The sequence below is a fragment of the Poecilia reticulata genome, chromosome 14, assembly GCF_904066995.2.
Source record: "Poecilia reticulata chromosome 14, P_reticulata-male-v2, whole genome shotgun sequence".
In the NCBI taxonomy this organism is placed as follows: domain Eukaryota; kingdom Metazoa; phylum Chordata; class Actinopteri; order Cyprinodontiformes; family Poeciliidae; genus Poecilia; species Poecilia reticulata.
Window position 1 is genome coordinate 21,532,650 of NC_088843.1, and position 19,973 is coordinate 21,552,622.

Genomic DNA, 19,973 nt, shown 5'->3' on the forward strand with positions numbered 1-19,973 from the left:
AATCATTTTTAGATTACACTCCTACACCACTTTGATATTTTTCTTCACTGATGTTGATAAATCTTCAAAATAATTTTATTAATTTGCATATACTGAATTTTTCAAAGGCAGACTTCTGATGAATAAAAAAAAACTAAAATGAACTCAGAATATATTACAGTTACAGTTTTTTGTTTTAAAGAGAGATTTTTTTCCCCTAAAACTGGGAATAAAGAGATTAAAATGTAGGAAACATTAAGATTTACTGGTTCTCCTAAATGAATGTTGAGGACTGAAGTTTAAAATTCATTAAAATAAAATGTAAACTAATGTTTTTGTAGCAATTTTTAAATAAGCATTGTTTTGTGTCCATGACCCACAGAAAGTTACAGAACAAATCACACAATAAATCAAATATTTATTTCCATTGTTGATCAAATGAAAAATAATTTTACTGAAAATTTCTCTTCAGTTATTTTTTTTTCTGTTTTTGAATTGAGTTTGTTTTTTAGATTCTAAAATCTTAACAGGTGTTTTCATAGAAAAAAATGCAGTAAAATCGAATTTCTGACTCGATAAAATTCAATTTCAGAAATGTCAGAAAAAAACAACACTGATGGACAATCAGTTTAGCCTTTACATGGAAGGAAAAAGTGCTGCGAAAAAATGTGCAACGTGGCTGACAGCATGCTTGAGAAGATCGTCCATTCAACAGCTTGTGGAGCAGTTAGAATCCAGAATCATCTAAATTACAAGAAATAAACTTGAAAATTTTAAAATAATATAATATAAATCTGTGTGCAGATTTACTCTATATGACCTGAGTATCACGGATTGATTGGCCAAAATACAATATTTTTTTTATTAAATCAAAATTTGAGATGAATCTATATGAGAAGAATTACGTCCATTAAATTTAGATAAATAAATAAACACTAAGGGGCGACATTCCCTGATTCCACCAGCATAACTCCGCAGAAGAAGAGCAGGGAAAGCATTACCGGGTTACGGAACCCAGCGCAGCTCGCTCTGCTTGTTGTCCGCAGCAGTTAGCTTCATGGCGGCGGTGCGCAGCTTGCGGGTCTCGGTGAAATCCGACAGCGGCTCGGAGCGCTCGGAATCGGACTCTGACTCCGAGTCGGACAGAGATGGCCGGGAGGCCGAACCGATGGAGGTGGAGGAGGGAGAGCTGGAGGCGGAGGACGTTACGGTTAGCCGCTCCCTGAAGGAGCTGTTGCCGGTGAGTGTCTGAGGGCCGCAGGCAGACCCGGGGCTGGAGTCAGCTGTGGCCGGCGGAGGTGTGAGGAGAGGCGGCATGCGGCACCACGGAGCCCCGCCTCGGTCTGGGAGTCAGTGAGACGTTAACCTGCCGGTTAATTGAGTTAAATGCAGTAGAGACGTTTGTCTTTCAGCTTCTTTCTGTTCAGTTTCTAAACTAACAGATTTTAATGAAGACAGGAGCCGTTTGTTTTGGAAAACCTGCTCCTCTAAACTCATCTGCTGCCCTTGCACAGCTCCTTCATCAGTTCGCTGCGTTGCTTTAAGGCTGTGTTTTCATCCAGGTGTGAAGCAGATGTTCTCCTGCAGGTGGAGCCCAAACCTGAGGCCTTCAGCTGAACCTCCTGACCCTCCATGTTAACCCCCTGCTGTGTCTTCTCTGCTCTAGGACACCAGCCGCAGGTACGAGAACAAGGCCGGCGCCTTCATCACAGGGATCGACGTCAACTCCAAGGTAAGAACGCACCTGGATCCAGGATAAAAACACACCTGGATCCGAGATAAACACACACCTGGATCCAAGATAAACACACACCTGGATCTGGGTACGCATTGTGAGCCAGTATCATCTTATGTTAAATCTCATACTTGTCTGTTTTTTGTTTTTTTTGTGCTGTGAGATAAATGAAACCTGGTCGTTCTCAAGTTGATGGGATCCACTTGATCTGGATAGCAGCTCTGATCTGACTCTGTTTGCTCTCCAGGAAGCCATCGAGAGGAAGGAGAAGCGGGCGAGACGTTTCCATTTCCGCTGCGAGGAAAATGTCGGTCAGAGGAACGTCTTCCTGGATAAAGACGCCATGAAGAAAGGTGAGGCAGTGTTCTGTTTGCTGCTGTTCACCGGGAATTAGTTGCTGCTTCTTCAGACTGCCTCTTTCTTCTTCTGTGCTGCCAGCCATTCCTAGGCTGCGGATGGAGGCCATCCATGTGACCGGCGTGGACGACATGAGCACCCAGGACGTCTTCGGCTACTTTAAGGAGTATCCGCCAGCGCACATCGAGTGGATCAACGACACGGCCTGTGAGTCCAGAACCCGGTCAGAACTGGGAGTGTATTCTTTTTTTTTTTGCATAAATGTACATTTCTGACTTTTGAGTCATTATGTTTTCTTTGTGACAAATGGTAGATATGAGCAAATGGTGCAATTTAGAGCTTTAGCGTTAACTTCTGCTAAATGCCACATTGGCATAGCCTTAAAAAGTGAAAGGCAAAGGTAATTTTATTTATATACCACATTTTCAGCAACAAGCCAATACAAAGTGCTTTACAAGAATTAAAATAAAAAAGAGGAAAGGACACATTAGGGCACATGGCAGCATTCAGACAAAACAAAGACGTGAGTGAAGGCGGTGACATCGCTGGGCCATGAAACCACGTTGCTCAGCCTCCCGGCAGAAGTCCGACAAGATGTTGTTATCAAGGCATGATGTCCTTGGGAGTGCTCGGCTCCACAGCTGCATGGATAACAGGAGGGGCTGAGGTGGGAAGGAGCCTCAGCAAGACTCGCATCCAACTTGCGTCTCTGTCCACACCAGCAGTCTGAGTGTTCGCTAGTTTGGCTAAGTCTGTTTCAAATTTGTAGATATGCCAGGTATCTGCAAGCTCCAAACAGCAGAAATACTGTCATCATGAATAAATCCAGGGTGAATCCCTCCGGGTGTGTCCCCTCAGGACAAGAGGGCTCTCCATGTGCCCAGACTTCTTGTCGAGAAAATTTGATCAATTGCATTGAGAGACCGGTTGACCAGATCCGTAATTTGTAGATTTGGAGGATGTGCGAAGAAAGGCTCCAAAAATATAGAAAAAGAAAAAAACAGAGCAAGCAGGGAAGGCATGGGCAGGGAGGGAGCAGAGGAAAAAGCGTCTGCCTTCGCCGAGAGCAAGAGAGAAAGTGCCCTGTAGCCTTTAGCTTCCACTAATGTTTGTTGTAATTGGTGCTTTATGGTTAGCGCAGGTGGGTTTGTAGCTAGCGGTTCCCTCCATTGGTTCTACTCTGTGATTGGTGGAACCTCCTGACTGGTTCTAATGGTTCCCGGCTGATTACCTGTGCCTTCCCGTTTCCTAGGTAACGTGGTTTGGCTGGACGATGACACCTGCATCAGAGCTCTAATCAACAGCAGCCGGATGCCTGAACCAGAGGCTGTTACCACAGAGACAGAGTCCGGATCCCAGCCCGACGACCCGAGCAAAGGTCAGTGTGGATCAGAACCTGAGTCGGTGCTTCCTGACACTGCAGTGCATTCTGGGTAAATGGGTCTGTCCGAACACCGCAGCTCGTCGGGATCGGGGATCTGAGGATGAGGATGACGAAGAGGAGGAAGGTGAGGTGGATGAAGAGGACGACGAGGAGAAGAAGAGCAGAGACGATGAGAGCAAGACAGTTGGACAGGTAAAGCTTCACCTGGGAGGACAGGAAGTGGTCGTCTGACTGATGAGTGACTTAGCTGTGTGTGTGAGCGTGTGTCAGGTGGGCGACCTGTCGCAGGCGGAGAGAGAGTCTCTGCTGAGGAATGAACTGAGACCTGCCATCAAACCGTTCAAAGGAAACAAGCTGCTGCTGCGCTTCGCCATGCAGGGTAACACACACACACACACTCACCAGCTGGTATTTCCACCCATCTGAGGAATTTCATTGACTGAATACGAGTAGATGTTCTGCATAGATATTTTTTTTATTTCAGCGTTTTGTCTGTAAACACACACTGACATGAGTCCAACATGTTCTGACCCGTTTCCTCCCGGTTCCGGTCCAGATGACAGGAAGGAGCTGGGAGCTGCGCGCCGCAGCAGATACTACATGAAGTATGGAAACCCAAACTATGGCGGCATGAAGGGGATCCTCAGCAACTCCTGGTGAGTTTCTGCCCTCTGGTCGCCATGACAACTGCAACATCCGACAGGTACTGACCAGGCCTCATCCTGCAGGAAGCGGCGATACCACAACCGGCGCATCCAGAGGGACGTGATCAAGAGCAAGAAGCCTCTGATCGGAGACAGCATGGGACACACTCCGCCATACACACACCGACACTCCGGTAACGGCTCCGCCCACACCCTGCCGTCACCACCCGCACTGTTACCCACAATCCTCTGCTTCCACCCTCAGCTGACCTGGTCAACCTCCCAGAGGAGCCCATAAAGGAGGAGGAAGAGGAGGAGGACGAAGAACAGGAGGACGAGGCTGACGAGGACATGGACTCTGACGACAGGGTGGTGGAGTACAAGGAGAGGGGCGGAGCCTCGCGGCCGCTGGGGGCAGGGCTTCGCAGCCGGGTGGAGCGCTCTCCCTCGCCGTGGTCCGAGTCGGATGAGATGGACTATGACCTGGAACTGAAGATGATCTCCACGCCGTCGCCCAAGAAGAGCAAGAAGATGACCATGTACGCCGACGAGCTGGAGGGCCACCTGAAGAACATCAGGTGAGAACCACTTCCTGCTCCAACTTTCTGTCACCTGGCCTGGTGACGGGAAGCTGAGCAGAACCGGGTCGGAGGTTTTGTTCATCCAGAACTTGTTCCATGCAAAACAGGAACCGAATCGGGTCGTCAAGCTCTCAGAACCAGGCCAAGGCCTCGTCACCCCCCAAGGTGACGGACGTCCGGCAGCTGCTAGAGGAGAAGCGTCATGGCGGCTCTGGCGGCTCTGGCAGCAGGCAGCGCTCCCCGGTGGCCGGCAGCAGGAAGACAGGTGAGGCGTAGAACCAGGTGTTCCAGAGGTTGCGGTGGCTGGGCAGGACTGACCTTTGTTGACCTTTACTGACCCCGCAGACGTGAGGCAGCGGCTCGGGAAGAGGCGCTACTCCCCCGACAGGCGGCGCTCAGCCTCGCCCCTGTCCCCCAGGGACACTCCCCCACCCCGGGAGCCAATCAGCAACGTGCACCGCAGACTGGGCGTGGCCAGCCAGGACAGCAAAGGACCAAACGCTTCCAAAGACAGGAAGATGAGTACGAGTACGACCCGCCACTTCCTGTTTTCATTCCACCTTCTGTTTAGAACTTCTTGTAGAAATGTGCTGTGACCTCCTGGTGACTTTTGCTATCTAGATTAAAACTCAGTCATAATGGTTCTGAGCAGATTATAATCCCGTTTTATGTCTGAGCGTCCTGATCTGTTTGTTAAATTCCACTTCCTGTCTGATCCTCCGACTTCCTGTCTGTCTGGAGGCGCTCTGTGGAGCAGGCTGGGTTCCGCCGCTGGCGACGACAGCACCAGCAGCGCCGGGCATCATGAGCGCAGTCAAGGCAGCTGCCCAGAGCGGCAGGACGGCGGCCGGAGGAGGCGGGGTGACGGGGAGGAACAAGAGGAGGAGGGAGAGGAGGAAGACGACTCTACGCTGCAGAGGGTCTGGGGTGCCATGATCAAACAGAAACAGGAACGCCGCAGCCACAAGATGAAGAAGAGCCGGCTGGACAACCTGCCGTCGCTGCAGATTGAGATCAGCCGCGACAGCAGTGATGACTCCGATGCTTGAACCCAGGGGCGGAGCCTAATGCCTCCGCTTACTAGGGGTGGAGCCTAACGCCCCTTCACCTGCTGGGGGCCGGGCAGAGCGCCATCACTCACCATTCCTGTTACTGAGGAAGAGCTGAACTTCCTGTTTGCCCGGAACACGATGAGACTTGGGGCAGAAGCGAGAACGGAGGACCCTGATGGGACTGAGCCCCTCTGCCTGAACCCTTCCTGCTTCTGTTTGTAATTTTTTATTTCCTTCTTGTGTGATGCCATCAGCTTCCTCTTCCTCTGTGGGACAGGAACCATGAACCGGGTCAGGTTGCCGGGTTGCCAGGTCCACAGCAACTGTTCCCAACGTTAAATGAACCCATGGAGCTGCTCTTCCTCTCATGATTATGATGATAATGATCCAGGTCAGAGTTGAAACAGTCGGACAGCAAAGCAGCCAATCAGCTTTTAGCCAGATGCTGATTGGCTGCTCAATAAACTCTGTTTTGCCTGACCTTTGACCTCTACATTCTGTCCACTCTAACCACGAAGCAGAGCAGAACTGTGAAGTGGGAGGAATATGATTCATTGTTCGATTTTTATTAATAAAAATATGGAAAGTGTGGTGTGTCTTGGTATTCAGTTAATTTGGTTTAATATTTAAAAATGTCATCAGACTAATGTATAAAGTTATTTCCAAATTCTGGTATTTTAAAAACTAAAATAACTTGTGAAACTGATATTTAGAGCAGGTTATTTGTCTACAGATATTTGTCACAAATTCTCTTCACTGTACTTGAGCAACTCCACCCTTAAATTATCAATGAGAATTATATTTTCTTATATTTTTCTATTTTAAACATTTTTACTTTACTTAATTTATTTTCATACAAAAAATATTTACAATTTTCAGTTATTTTCTGTTTTCTTGCTTTTTATTTAGTCATTTATTTTTGGATTTTTTTTATTCAAAATATATTTCAATATTTGTTTTAGAGAAATTAGCATTATGTAATTTGAGTTTATGTTCCGGTTTTAGTTATTTGTGTAATCTTTTCAAATTCTCTAATTTGAAAAGATTAGAGAATCTTTTCAAATTAGAAAAGATTCTAATTTACTGCTATGCTCATATTGAACATGCTTAATTTTTAATGAGGCCTCTACCTGTCAGGCTCCATGCGCTGGTCGCATGCTCTGACGTCGGCCAATCATCTCAAGCGGCCGTTTCTTACACAACTGTCAAGCTCCTTCACTCTAATTGGCTCCTTTGTGTGTTTGTTATTCTTTCGGACCAATCGAAATCCAAAGCCCGGGAAGCACTGCGTTTTCCCAGCCAATGAGGCACCCTGACGTCACTGTAACTACAAGTGAATTTCATGTGACGTATGAGGCCTGTAGCTCAAGTCGCCATTTTCTTGCCATCGAAAACGAACCGAGGAGACCAACTGACGGCGGCGGAAAAATACCGTCGAGTTGGGCCATAGTTCTTCATGGTTGTCGGCCCAACCGTTATCTCGATGAATTAATGGACTGTCTGCTGCTACGTGGTAATGCTATTGGTCCGGCTGCTGTAGCTTGGTTCGGGTGTCGGAAGATGGAGGACCAGGCGGCCCGGGAAGACGCCTGCAGGGAGTACCAGTCCTCGCTGGAGGACCTGACGTTCAACAGCAAGCCGCACATCAACATGCTCACCATCCTGGCCGAAGAGAACATCCAGTTCGCCAAGGATATCGTGGCTATTATTGAAGCTCAAATCAGCAAGGTTTTTATGATCATAGCATACTTTATTATCAGTTTGTGTATGTGGGTCAAACATGGCGGTGTTGTGGTTAGCGGCGCTCTGTGGAGGCCCAGCAGAACCTCCGGCTTCTCTGTACGGAAGCAGCTCAGTCAGGCTGTCTGAATAAACCTCTGGTCCTCCGGCTAGCTGGATGTGGTCCTGGCTTCAACAGAAAGCCGCTTTTTTAAAGAAAAACATTTTACGGTTACACAAACTTCTTAAACAAAAACAGACGTTAATAGGAAGTGGTTGTAACCGGTTCCAGGTCCATTCTGACCTCAAAGTTCGGTTTCAACCATCTACTTTTTAAGTTGTTTGAAACTTCTTCCAGGGTGTCAGCTTGGTCCGAAACAGGAAGTGATTAATTTCCATGTGGCAACACCAAAAAACTAAGAGGTCACAGGAAGTGGTCATTAAGGCCTTCATCATTGGCTGACTGTTTCCTGTCAGAAATTTGTGTTAACCAGAGAGCCTGGAGACACGAGAGAAAAACAAATAAACTTTATTATCATCATTATACACTATGGTTATTTATGAACACAGCTGGGAACAGTAACAATATATCAACTTATTTCTATTAAAGTAAACGTAAACAGTATTACCCAAGACATCACTAAAGCGTAAAAATGTTTTTGGAAAACAGACAATTCCTGTGTAACAGATTAAAACTTTTGCTTTAATATTTAAAATGATGCAATCAGACGGACAAATATATAAAGTTATGTACAAATAAAGACTTAATAAAAGTTTCTAAATTACCTTTTTCATTATTATACTAATACATCAGCTAATATTTGTATAAAAGAGCACAGTAGTTATATAAATGTTTACTGTATGTTTAAATTATTTCCATTAGAATGAGTAGATAGAAAATAAAGCTGGTTTAGAAACAGGAGGTCTCACTCTGAGTCTCTCTGGTGGATTCTGGGTAAAACATCTTTGTTTGCTATACTTTATAATATTAATAAAAGTTACTGAAGTAAATGTCAGTAGTTGCTGCAGTGAGAAGCTGCTCTCTGGCGTCACTAAGCTGCTAATGAGGCTCAGATAGAAACCTGACTGACAAGGCAGATTATTGACAACCTTAATTATTAATAAACCAACAATGAACAAAGCTGGAATCCTGTTGGTCCTAAAATCTGAAACCAATCTGAAGTAATCGGGTCAGACTCGGATGAAGTTCTGGTCCAGATCGGTTTAACGGATCAGAAGCTGATGATCTGCTTTAACCAAGCTGTGGGTTGGATGTTTTCAATGTCTGGTTGCCTAGCAACAAGCTCTGCTGCTCAGTCCTCAGGTCCAACATGGCAGTTCTGTTCTGGTTAAAGTTACATTACAAAATAGATGGGTCCAGATCTGAGTAAAAACTCAAATCAATGTGTTTGCTGATTGGCCCCGGGGCCTTGCTCGTTTGAACCCCTCTACTGGGACCAGTTTGGTTCTGAGGTTGTTTACTGGTTTTCTGTTTGCTGTATATTTTTATAAATATTGTAAAATATGAATTGCTCCACAATGTGGATGATGTAAATATTTCCCAGCAGGTCTTGGCGTTAGTGACAGTGACAGGTTAGAACCCTGGCGGTGGTTCTGATTGAGCCGGACCACATCCTGCCCCCCCGAACCCCCCACCCCCTCAGTGTTTGATTCGTCTGCATGAATGAATGAATTCACTCGTTCATCTGGATTTTCTCTATTTTCCTGGAATGTGACTGCTGGTTAAACATGTTGATAATAAAATCTGTGAAATGTGCTTTTTGTCATTTTTTCTTTGTGGGTTTGACTCTGGTCTGTGTGGCTCTGAGCGCTGCAGAGCTTAAATCTGGGTTCATAACTGAAGGTTGAAGGTTCAAAACCCGAAAGGGTAAAAACAAACCAAGCAGAGTGCACCATCGCCTGGGTAACGTACAAAGAGGGCCGGCGCCAGTAGGGGCCCTCTTTGGAGGTAAACGCTGTCCCTGGACTGACACCCTGGATCGCCTTGAAGACGGATTACCACCTCCACATTTGCAATCAGAACCGACTGAAGATCCTGGTCTTGAACCTTTTTGGACATTTTGTTCCTGAAAGAAGAACCAAACCGTGGAGGCTGATTTTTATTTTTTATTTTTTTTATTGTTTTTATTCTGATTTTTTTAAGTGGATTTTGTTTGGGAACTTTGTGTTTTGTTTTTTTGTTTGTTTTGTTTTGTTTTTTTATTCATTTGTTCTGAAATGTTGTGTAACCCCTGCTGTTATCTAAACTTGTTGAGTTCTCTTATCGCTCCAGGCGCCGGCCGCTGAGAAGCTCCCAGTTTTGTACTTAGTGGACTCCATAGTGAAGAACGTTGGAGGAGAGTACCTTGCAGTGTTTGCTAAAAACCTAATCGCTTCATTTATTTGTGTCTTTGAAAAGGTAAAGTCCCGCTAGCTGCCGTGTCTTTAAGCTCTGCTCACATGGCGTCCTGCTGTTGCTTGTTGGTTGTGGGCTGAGGTGGGCTGTGGCCAAGGCACCCAGCTCTCTTTGCTCTGTGTGTAGGTAGATGAGAACACCAGGAAGAGCCTGTTCAAGCTGCGCTCCACCTGGGACGACGTCTTTCCGCTCAAGAAGCTCTACGCCCTGGACGTCCGGGTCAACTCCCTGGACACGGCCTGGCCCATCAAGCCGCTGCCGCACAACTTCAACTCCACCTCCAGCATCCATGTCAATCCCAGGTTCCTCAAGCAGGTGGGTGTGATGCTTTGGCAATGCAGGCTTCCACTGCAGGAACCAGCAGACCTCTGCTCTGATCTCTGTTGGTTCTGGACGGAGAACATTAAATAAATCCTGACTGTCCTCAAATACACAATCCTACCAAGGGTTTCTGTCCAGGTCCTACTGTAAGTATGTCAAAGTCAGACAAAACTAACCCAATGTAACTTTACAACAAGTTATAGGAGCTTGTTTTGAATCAGTAACTACTGGCAGATTTTATCACATGCGAGACATTTCCCGTGTTATTAGTGAAGAAATCGCCAGAATTTTATAAGACTAAGAAGATTAATATCTAGTTGAAAAGTTACTTTGGTAACACTTTATTTGAAGGGGGTGAATAAGACTGAAATAACACCTGTCATAAACATGAATAAGCCTTCATGAATATTTATGACTGTTGTCATAAAGCGTCATTCGGTAAATTATGACACTTTTAATACAAAGTTGACATTATTCAAAATGTCTTTGTTATGACAACTTGACATTAACCAAGAAATTATTACTGATATAAATTTGTTATAAAAGTATTACTGATTGCACTTTAAAAATTATATAACTTTGTTATTAAAGCTAAAGTTTAATCATGTTGGCAACATTTATATAATTGTAAATGTTTTTACTATTTTCTCCACTGTTCCCCAAATATCAGTAAATATGATTAAAGTTTCTGTGTGCAGTTTAAATCACACTTCAAGCCGGGAATGTTTTTATAAAACATTTTTTGTAGCGACTTGAATGCTAAAAATCCTTAAAGACGTAATAGTTTTTCATCATCCTTTTTATCATTATCACAACAGTGCCATAAAATATCGTGATAAACATCCACATCGCCCTAATCTGCAGCAGAAACCAGACAGCAAAGCTTAAGATTTAGTTTTTGCAGTGAAGGTTTGAGTTGGACTCGTCCTGCAGCTCTCATCTGTCCCAGTTCACTGGATCAGAACCAGTCTGACCAGATTCTCAGTGGGAAACGATTCGGAACAAAGCAGCTTGGATCAGGAAATATTTTGTCTTCCCCCTCCCCTGATGACGGAGTTTAGATCTGATGGTTCTTCTGGACCTGAAATGTTTTATTCCAGCTTCACTTTGATCCGTTGACCTCGAGGTTTAATAACATCTGATCTTCTTCTTCCTGCTTGCAGCCTGAGGAAAAGGCCCAAACGCAGCCGGTCCCGGCCAAGCCGGCGCCGGTGGCCCCGACCCCCCCACCCCCTCCTCTGGCGGTCCCCCAGACAGCCCCGGCTGGGCTGACCCAGGAGCAGCTGATCCGGCAGCAGCTGCTGGCCAAACAGAAGCAGTTGCTGGAGCTGCAACAGAAGAAGATCGAGCTGGAGCTGGAGCAGACAAAGGCCCAGCTGGCGGGACAGGTCGGCTTATGGTTCTGAACCTCAGAGTTCTGGGTTTGGTTCTGAACCTCAGGCTGGACCAGAGTCTGGATCCAGTTCTGGTTCTGATGTCTGTAAGCCAAGTTAGACGTATAAAAGCTAACTGAGTGTTTGTGTGTCTGCAGGGTGGCCTGGTGCTGCCACCATCTATCGGGTCGGTTCCGACCGAGTCAAGCCCGTCTCAGAGACCGGGTCAGCAGGTTCCTCCACCCATCCGGCCCTGGATCCCCCCACAGCCTCCTGCCGACCCCAAGCTGTCCACCAGAGACCCCCGACTGAACCGCAGCGGACCTCTCGCCGCACCCCAGCCTGCTGCCAAGAGGCAGAGCCCGCACCCCCCTGCTGGGGCGTCGGCGGCCCCCGCCGAGAAGAGGGCACCAGAGAAACCCCCCCGGCAAGAAAAAAACCGGCCCCCCAGGAAGGACCCGCCAGAGGAGAAGCTGAAGTCCAAGTCTCCGTCTCCGCTGGCCAGAGGCCCGCAGAGCAGGAGCAAACAGGCAGAGGCGGAGACGCCCAAACCCGCTGAGGCCCCTAGGAAGGACCCTCGGCTGAAGAAGCGTCTGTCGGAGAAGCTGGCCGAGGCCAAAGACGACGAGCTGAAGGAGAAGAAGCGCTGCGTGGACAAGAAGGAGCGGGACGATGCGCTGCGGAGAGCCGAGCCTCCCAGGTCCAACAAGACCAAGCCTCTGAACGGACTGGCGCCCAAACACGACCATCTGGAGCCCGCCGACAAGCCCGACCCAAAGCCTGGCACCACCACCACCCGCAGGAAGCGCACACACTCCCGGTCCCGCTCACGATCCCCTACTAGCTCCCCCAAGAGGAAGGACCGGCGTTCGCCCAAGAGCCATGCCCGCAGCGGCTCCCTGTCGCCGTCCCACAAGGCTGGGAAACCTCGGAGGGTCCGTGGTGACGACAACCCCCACGGCAAGCCAGGCCGAGATGACCGGCCTGGCGCCAAGAAGGCTCAGTCGGACAGCAGGAGGCCAAAAAGGCTGCAGGAGGAGCGCCGTTCTGAATCCAGGGACTCCCACTCCCCACGAGGTCACGACGGGGTCAAGGAGACCAAGGAGTCACAGCATCGCTGGAGGAGTGGCTGGGAGGAGAATAAACAGTGAGTCCGGCTCAGAAAGCTCAGAAAGTTCTTCTAGGATCAGTTATTAGTTCTGAAACATGCACCCTTGACTATGAACAAGAAGCAGTGAGTAAATGTGTAAACTGTCTGGTTCCACAGCACGAAGCAGCCTGAGGACTCCCATACCAAGTCTGGACCTCCCCGACACAAACCCCATGGCACCCCGACCCGGCCTGGCACCCCCAGGAACCAGAAAATCCGTCTCAGCGTGGACGCCAACCTGCAGATTCCTGAAGTACTCAACTCCGCCTCCAAGAAGGACCTGCTGAGGAGGGTGCGTTCAGGAACACGTGGGCCTCCCAGCTTCCTGCATCTATCTGTTGTTGTTATGGTAACAATGGTGTTTGTGTCTGCAGGCCAGCAAGCGTCTAGAGAGTGGAGAGATTTCCCAGGAGGACTTCCTGAACATGGCACACCAGATCAAACACTTCTTCCAGTACCAGGAGGAGAAGCAGCAGCGCTCAGAGAGCTGGGACGAGTCCGGAGACTTCTCCATGAAGAAGCCGTCCATTTCCCGCCCCCATGACACAATGGACGCAGCTGAGCTGTCCTACTACCAGCACAAGTCCAAGCTGAGGAAGACCCAGGTTAACCACAGAGTCACAGGCGAGGAAGGCCACGAGACTCCAGAGGACGTTGGGGACCCGAGACCGGGAGAGAAACTGGGAGGACGGAGCGGTGGACACCCGTACGGACGGCCAGGTGAGCTGGGGAACACCTGGGAAAACACGGACTTGCTGCTCTCCTATTGGACAGTAGCTGATGCTTCTGCTAACCTGCAGGTGAACGGAGGAGCAAGGAGAGAGAGGAGGTGCGGACCCCTCAGGCCCCCATGGTGGAGGAGTACAACCACGGGAAGGAGTTCCCCAAGCTGACGGGGCTCCGGTTCCGCAGGAGGGACCGCCCTGGAGATTCCAGTAAGTCCAGGCCAGAGGTCAAGGTTAGGGACCAGATCAGTCTGGGTTTCAGGGGTTCATGTGTAGAGCAGCACCTTTGGGTGAGGTGGTGGTGGGGGGGCGTGTTGTATTCAGGGTGTGCAGAAATCCTCAGCATCCTGTTCTGTCCTGCAGGTGAGCGGGAGTGGACGTCGCCACTGACAGAGCGACAGCTCTACGACGACGAGCACAAGAGCGGCTATGATGCCCCGCGGAGATATGGCCCCGCTGACACACGCCGGCAGGACGGGCCCTCCCCCGTCTCTGGGGGCCGCAGGAACTCCCCAGGGCCAGCTGGTCTGGAGGCTCCGCCTCCTAGATTTGAGCGGGAGCGCCTGTCGCCTTTGCATCAGAAAGACTCGGCAGACATGAGTCCGGTTCCTCGCTTTGAAAGTCCCAACAGCGAGCACTCTGACGAGGGGCCCCTGGATGCCCCCGTTCCTCACCTCACCAGCCTGAAGGGGCCACCCCGTGGAGGGCCTCTGTCTGGGGTCCGACACAGCGACTCCCCAGGGCACACACCGCCCCATGAAGGAGGACATGCCCCCTCGCGCTACAGTGGCCCCGGGCACATGGGCCCCTCCAGACCGCACCGGCCCGGCTGGTATGAAGGTGGTGGCCCCAGCCGTTTCGAGGAGCCGCAGTTTGAGGGGCCCCACCACCCTGGCCCCGGCAGATTCGAGGGCCCGGCGCACCATAATATGGCAGAGAGGACTGAGGGCTCCGGGCCCTGTGAGGGGCCCCGCATGGCCATGAGAGGAGGAGGAGATGGGCCGTTTGATGGGCCCCCACAAGGCCCCAGCAGGTTTGGAGGCCCTGTAGGCCAGCAGCAGTCGGTCAGGTTTGAGGGACAGATGGGGGTGCCCAGTCACTTGGAGGGCCCCATGCAGCGTTTCGATGGGCCGGGGCCCTTCAACAATATGGGTCCTGGCCCAATGGGCTTCCAGCAGCAGCGGCCCCTCCGCTTTGAGGGCCCCACTAACCAAATGGGTCCAATGAGATTTGACGGCCCCAGTCGCTTCGAGAGCCCCGGACCAGGCCCCAGGTTTGATCTGCCTGGGGGCCCCCACCAAGCGGGACCTCATCAACCTGGGCCCCCACGCTTTGACTATGCTCCTGGCCAGCAGGGTCCACCCAGGTTCCCCCCTCAGCACAACATCCAGCTGCCCATGCAGCCCATGGCCCCGCCCCTCTACGATGGCCCCATGGGCCCCCAGCAGAGCTTCGGCATGGCCCCCCAGCGGTTCCCAGAACCCATGAACCCTCAGTTCACCCCTGGCCCCAACATGCTGCCGGCAGCAAACTTCAACATGCAGCCGGTCCCGTTCAGCCAGCCAGGCCCCGGGCCCTTCTACAACCCTGCAGCTCCCGCCATCAGCATGCAGCAGCCGGTGAGTCTGCTTCCTGTTCCCATCTGCTTCCTGTTCCTGTCAGTTTTCTTTACTCTCTGTCTGCTGGGCTCATCCTGCTGGTTCTGACCCGGTTCTCCTCCCTCCAGGGCCCCATGATGGGGAACCTGAACCAGCCCTTCCTGCCTCAGAACCCAGTGCCTTTCGGACAGCAGGGTACGTATTTAAAGCTTGGAGCTCTGTGTGAGAACAGGAAGTGATGTCAGGTCTAACAGATGTTGTGTCTGCAGCTGCGCAGGCGGCTCCTGCAGAGAACCACTTTGGTCAGCTGGACGTCAACGACCTTCTGTCCAAACTCATTTTCAACGGCATCATCAAGCCGCCGTCGCAGGCTGAGTCTTCGCAGACCGCCAGCGGTCAGTCAGGAAATCACAAGTTGCCGCCGCCACTGCTCCACTCCAACCCTTCACACCGTCTAAGGTTTCTGTTTCCTTTCAGAGTCATCGTCCACAACAACTGCCCCGACTCCAGCTGTGGAGGAGGAGGAAGAGGAGGAGCCGGAGGTGGAGGAGGACGAAGACCTGCCAGATCTGACCAGCTTCAGCATCGACAGCATGAAGCAGTGAGTCACAGATGTTACACTAGCGGTTCTCAACGTGGGCAGTACCGCCCACGTTGAGAACCTGGGGACGTTCAGAGGACGACAGGGGGCGCTGGCGGAAATTTTTACAAAAGGGGGGCGCTGGGATTCCTTTGGGGGACGTTTGGTCGAAGGTAAACTTTACACCTTATATGCACAACAATACCAGTTTCGACTTTGAGCAACTTGGTAAAACTATTGTGTAACATTAAATCATGCTTGGCTGCAACTGTATCGATGGCAGCTCTTCTTCTCTTCAGTGTTTGTTAGCTTTTGGCGCAGCTACTGCTACTAGTAGCTTCACCGCATCAGTTCAGGGTTACACCGGCTGATGACGTTGCTGTGATTCACCTTGTCTGGTATTTTTGTACTTATGTTTTGGCAGTTCTGTGATCATGTCAAAGCAGCAACTTATATTAAAAAGTGTTTTATTTCCATTTAAAAGCTGCCCGCTTCCATGGAAGGACAACAGAAAATCGCTCTTATAAATATGTAATTACTAAAATCACAATACCCTCACTTTGTATCCCTCTGAAAAATCAAGAAATCCCTCCATGGGTGATACCACAATAGAGAGCGTTCATTTTATAGCGTTAACACCGGTGCTGTAAGTGGTCCGGTATGAAACGGGGGTGATGGAACAACACAGCAGTTTTAAATTTCAATAATCAGAATGCAGAAATTGTTTCCATTGTTTTAAAAGGTTTATGTCAGTCTTTCCCCATCGATACGTTTCCCGAACGCTGTGCACCATAGGGGGTTTAAAAAAAAAAAAAAACGCGCACATTGTGCAAAACTCTGAAACAGGAGGAGCGGGACATAAAACGGAGCGACGAACTAGATATGAATTATGGCATAAAAACGGAGAATCCGACGCTGACCAGTGAAAAATCAACACATGATGTGAAACATGACGATTAGGCGGCACAACAGGTGGTGAGTGAAAATTACTGATGGTCAATAAACTATAAAATAAATCTAGCAACAGGAAAGAAACTAAAGTGGACATAGCAATAAACCAAGAGAGGATAAAATTATTCAAAGGAAACTAAATGGAAATGAATGAAGAACAAAATGCAAGAATAAACTAAGAAACTAAAGTAAATACAGAGGAATAAACTAGTATGGTAAGACCTTTAGAGCAATAATTAATACAGAGCTCTGTATGGCAAGAATAAACAGACACTATTTCCAGATAAAAGGTAAAATAATATTGTTGAAATGTCATGGGTTTGTTGAGACCACATCTAATACTGAGAATAAATATATCTTACAGACATAACAGTAAAGAACTGATCACTTATTTATGTTTTTAATTAGATTTGATATATTTATTTCTTCAATATTATTTTTCATGTCAATGTTAATGTCATGAGGCTGATGACTCCATGACACTTTGAATTTGACTCATTAGGATTTGATTAAGAACCAGATTTGTTCTTTATTTCTGTTCAGTAAAACTATTAATCTATAAATCAATAGACAGGTCTATATAAAGATATAATCCATGTTTCTGTCTCATATTTGTATGGCATTAAAAGAAACTTTTATTTTTCCACTGAAAGCTCCGGTTTGCACAATAAATGCCATGTGGGTGAAGTTTTATGGATGATACTCGGATGATTTTATTTCTGATTCTCCTGAAGGCAGCACAGAGCTGCACCACCAGAAACACTGAAGAGAAGAAGAGCTATGATTAATGTAGTTACAGTTCTATCCATGTTTTAATATTTCAGAGCTCAGTCATTTTGCAAATAGATCAAAGTTTAAACTGGCATGTTGTACATCTTTTATCTCGTCATTTTGTGTAATATTTAACAACTAGAAAATGGCACAGAATAAGAATATATTTTCCACTCTCATTGGCTGCTGTTAGGCCTACACATTTTAACTTGAATGTTCATTGCATTTTTCGTAGACGCCTGTGAAAATAATTTCTATTCACATTGCTTTTTTGTTCTCTGGGAAATTATTTTTGATGATGCAGAAATCAGCATAAAAATCAAAACATCTACAATAGTGATAGTAATATTAAGAATAAAATAATAATCAGTGCAAAGTAGCCTACAAATTCTTTGGTGGGGGGCAGTGAGGGACCTGGATAAAGGCTAGGGGGGCGCTGGGCCGAAAAAGGTTGAGAAACACTGTGTTACACTGACCCATCCTTGGGGTTCCTACGGTTCCTGAACGCAACACAAATGAACCTGGATCTGGTTCGGTTTGCTCCTATATTCTGACCTTTGACCCTGTCCTGCAGGCGCTATGAGAGCGTGGTGACCAAGCTGTACTCAGGGAACCAGTGCTGCCTCTGCAGCATGCGCTTCACGGCGGCGCAGACCGACCTATATGCCGACCACCTGGACTGGCACTTCAGGCAGAACCATGCTGGCAAGGTCGCCAGCAAGAAGGTCACACACCGCCGCTGGTACTACAGCCTGACGGTGAGCGTGCGCACGCGCGCACACACACACACACACACAGCCAACAGTACAGTTCTGACCCAGCTGTCCGCCTCCTCCAGGACTGGATTGAGTTTGAGGAGATCGCCGACCTGGAGGAGCGTGCAAAGAGCCAGTTCTTTGAGAAGGAGAACGAGGAGGAGGTCCAGAAGAACCAGGCAGCCGCCAAGGAGAAGGAGTTCCAGAGCGTCCGTGCCACCAAGGACCAAGTGGGAGAGGTGAGCCGCTCAGGCCGGGCACCTAGGGCAGTGCCGACACACCAGCCTTCTCCTGCTGCTGGGTTTGGATCAGGGCTGCGGCTGGGTTCTGGTCCAGAACCAGGAGGTCTGTGGTGTGGAACCAGTTCTGATGATCCATTATTCTCCGCAGTCATGTGAAATCTGCCAGGAGCCGTTTGAGACGTACTGGGTGGAGGAAGAGGAGGACTGGTTCCTGAAGAACGCTGTCAGAGTGGACGACAAGGTCAGGCCCCGCCCACTTTATAGGACCCTTTAACATGCTCCGCCCACTTCCACCCCTCAGGTGGAAGTCAGAAACTTTCAGGGTTTCATTCTAATATTTGGATCATGATATTAAAATCTAATTTTATTATGATTTTAATATACATAATCTTGATAGTTTAATATTTGAATATTAATCTTAAAATATCTAAATGGGTTTCCATCCTGGACTCCTGGTTCTAGAGCCCGGTTCTATTCAGATATTAGATGAAGCTGGTGGTTCCAGTCCAGTCTAGGTTTTAGCTCATTTACTCTTGAGCCGGTTGATTTCTCTTGAAAATGGTTGACTCTTGATTTCATATCTACTCTGGGGAAAAGAATCGGAACCACTTTGGTTCTGGTTTTCTGACCCAGAATGCCTCCATCTTTAGAAAATAACATCAATTTTAATTGATGGTTTTGTTCCAGTTTTACTGCTGGTTCTGCTCTGGTAAATGTTGCGTGAATCGGATCAGAACCGTGTGAACTGTGTGTTTTGTCTCAACAGAACTTCCACCCGGCCTGCTTCGAGGACTATAAGAAGGTGAGTCCAGTCCGTCTGAGTCTAGCCCCTGCTCTTTCTCGTCCTCTTCACCATGCTCTCTCCCTCTCTCTCGCCCCTCAGACGTCGTCCTACCTGGACGCAACGCCGTCCCCCAGTCGGCTGCTGGCCGAACACCCGCTGGGTGCATTCGTCAAGACCGAGGAAGAGGAGAGCGAGACTTCCTGTCAGGTCACTTCCTGTCAGATCAAACAGGAAGTAGAGGCTGACGTCACTGTTTCTGGTCAGGAGGAACCAGACTCTGAGGCGCCGGCGGACTCTGCCCGGTCCGAGGACACGGCTTGATGCGGCGCCGCTCCTCTTTGTCCTGCCGGGTCGAAGATTTTTACCTCTTGAATACATTTTGGTATTTGGATAGTTGCGGCCGTTTCTGGGCCGCGGTTCTGTTCGCTGCGGTTCTGTTTGCCGCGGTTCTGATCAATTCTGTACGCCACAGCTGTAAATGATTTAATTTATACATTAAAGTATTTTTTGGTAACTCTGGTCTGCAGCTGCTGTCTGTTGCCTAGTTACATAGTTTCTGATTGTTGATTGGCTGCTCTGGTGATGAGTCATCACAGGTGTTGAAGGTAAGCATCATCTGATTGGACGACGTCTCGTTTGAGGATCTTTTTATTTTTGATTTTTCTTCAATAAATGAGTCTGAAACGTTTTTCTGTGTGAATTCTGGTTCTGATCTGACTCGGTACTGCTGTCATTTAGGTTCAGTCATTAAAATAAAGCTTCAGTGGACTCAAACCTCCTGATTTCCTGTTTTCATTCTCATCCGTCTTCTAACCCGCATGTATCAAACTCCAGTCCTGGAGGGCCACAGCCCTGC

At 48.5% G+C, this 19,973-nt stretch overlaps 2 protein-coding genes across 4 annotated transcripts; both read left to right on the plus strand.

The window, feature by feature from the left end:
* Positions 1 to 940: 940 nt before the first annotated feature.
* On the plus strand, positions 941 to 6,321 carry ncbp3 (nuclear cap binding subunit 3). Of its 3 annotated transcripts, none has more exons than XM_008401765.3 (13): positions 941 to 1,219; positions 1,646 to 1,711; positions 1,962 to 2,067; positions 2,153 to 2,278; positions 3,324 to 3,449; positions 3,532 to 3,647; positions 3,726 to 3,834; positions 4,012 to 4,111; positions 4,184 to 4,293; positions 4,365 to 4,677; positions 4,788 to 4,945; positions 5,026 to 5,202; positions 5,422 to 6,321. In XM_008401765.3, exons 1-13 carry the CDS (start codon positions 1,037 to 1,039, stop codon positions 5,727 to 5,729), a joined length of 1,998 nt encoding a protein of 665 aa, XP_008399987.2. In that variant the 5' UTR covers positions 941 to 1,036; the 3' UTR covers positions 5,730 to 6,321. The 3 variants fall into 3 exon arrangements, with proteins under 3 accessions (XP_008399987.2, XP_008399986.2, XP_081471344.1); XM_008401764.3 differs by having other exon boundaries at positions 942 to 1,219; positions 5,026 to 5,208; XM_081615218.1 differs by lacking the exon at positions 941 to 1,219 and adding an exon at positions 1,231 to 1,541 and having other exon boundaries at positions 5,026 to 5,208.
* A 760-nt stretch (positions 6,322 to 7,081) lies between these two features.
* On the plus strand, positions 7,082 to 19,891 carry pcf11 (PCF11 cleavage and polyadenylation factor subunit). The gene is made up of 17 exons (XM_081615216.1): positions 7,082 to 7,460; positions 9,745 to 9,870; positions 9,994 to 10,182; positions 11,352 to 11,576; positions 11,720 to 12,708; positions 12,829 to 13,003; positions 13,086 to 13,431; positions 13,512 to 13,646; positions 13,800 to 15,055; positions 15,163 to 15,229; positions 15,304 to 15,429; positions 15,512 to 15,635; positions 17,911 to 18,094; positions 18,175 to 18,330; positions 18,482 to 18,574; positions 19,100 to 19,135; positions 19,217 to 19,891. Exons 1-17 carry the CDS (start codon positions 7,224 to 7,226, stop codon positions 19,436 to 19,438), a joined length of 4,686 nt encoding a protein of 1,561 aa, XP_081471342.1. The 5' UTR covers positions 7,082 to 7,223; the 3' UTR covers positions 19,439 to 19,891.
* The last annotated feature ends 82 nt before the right edge of the window (positions 19,892 to 19,973 follow it).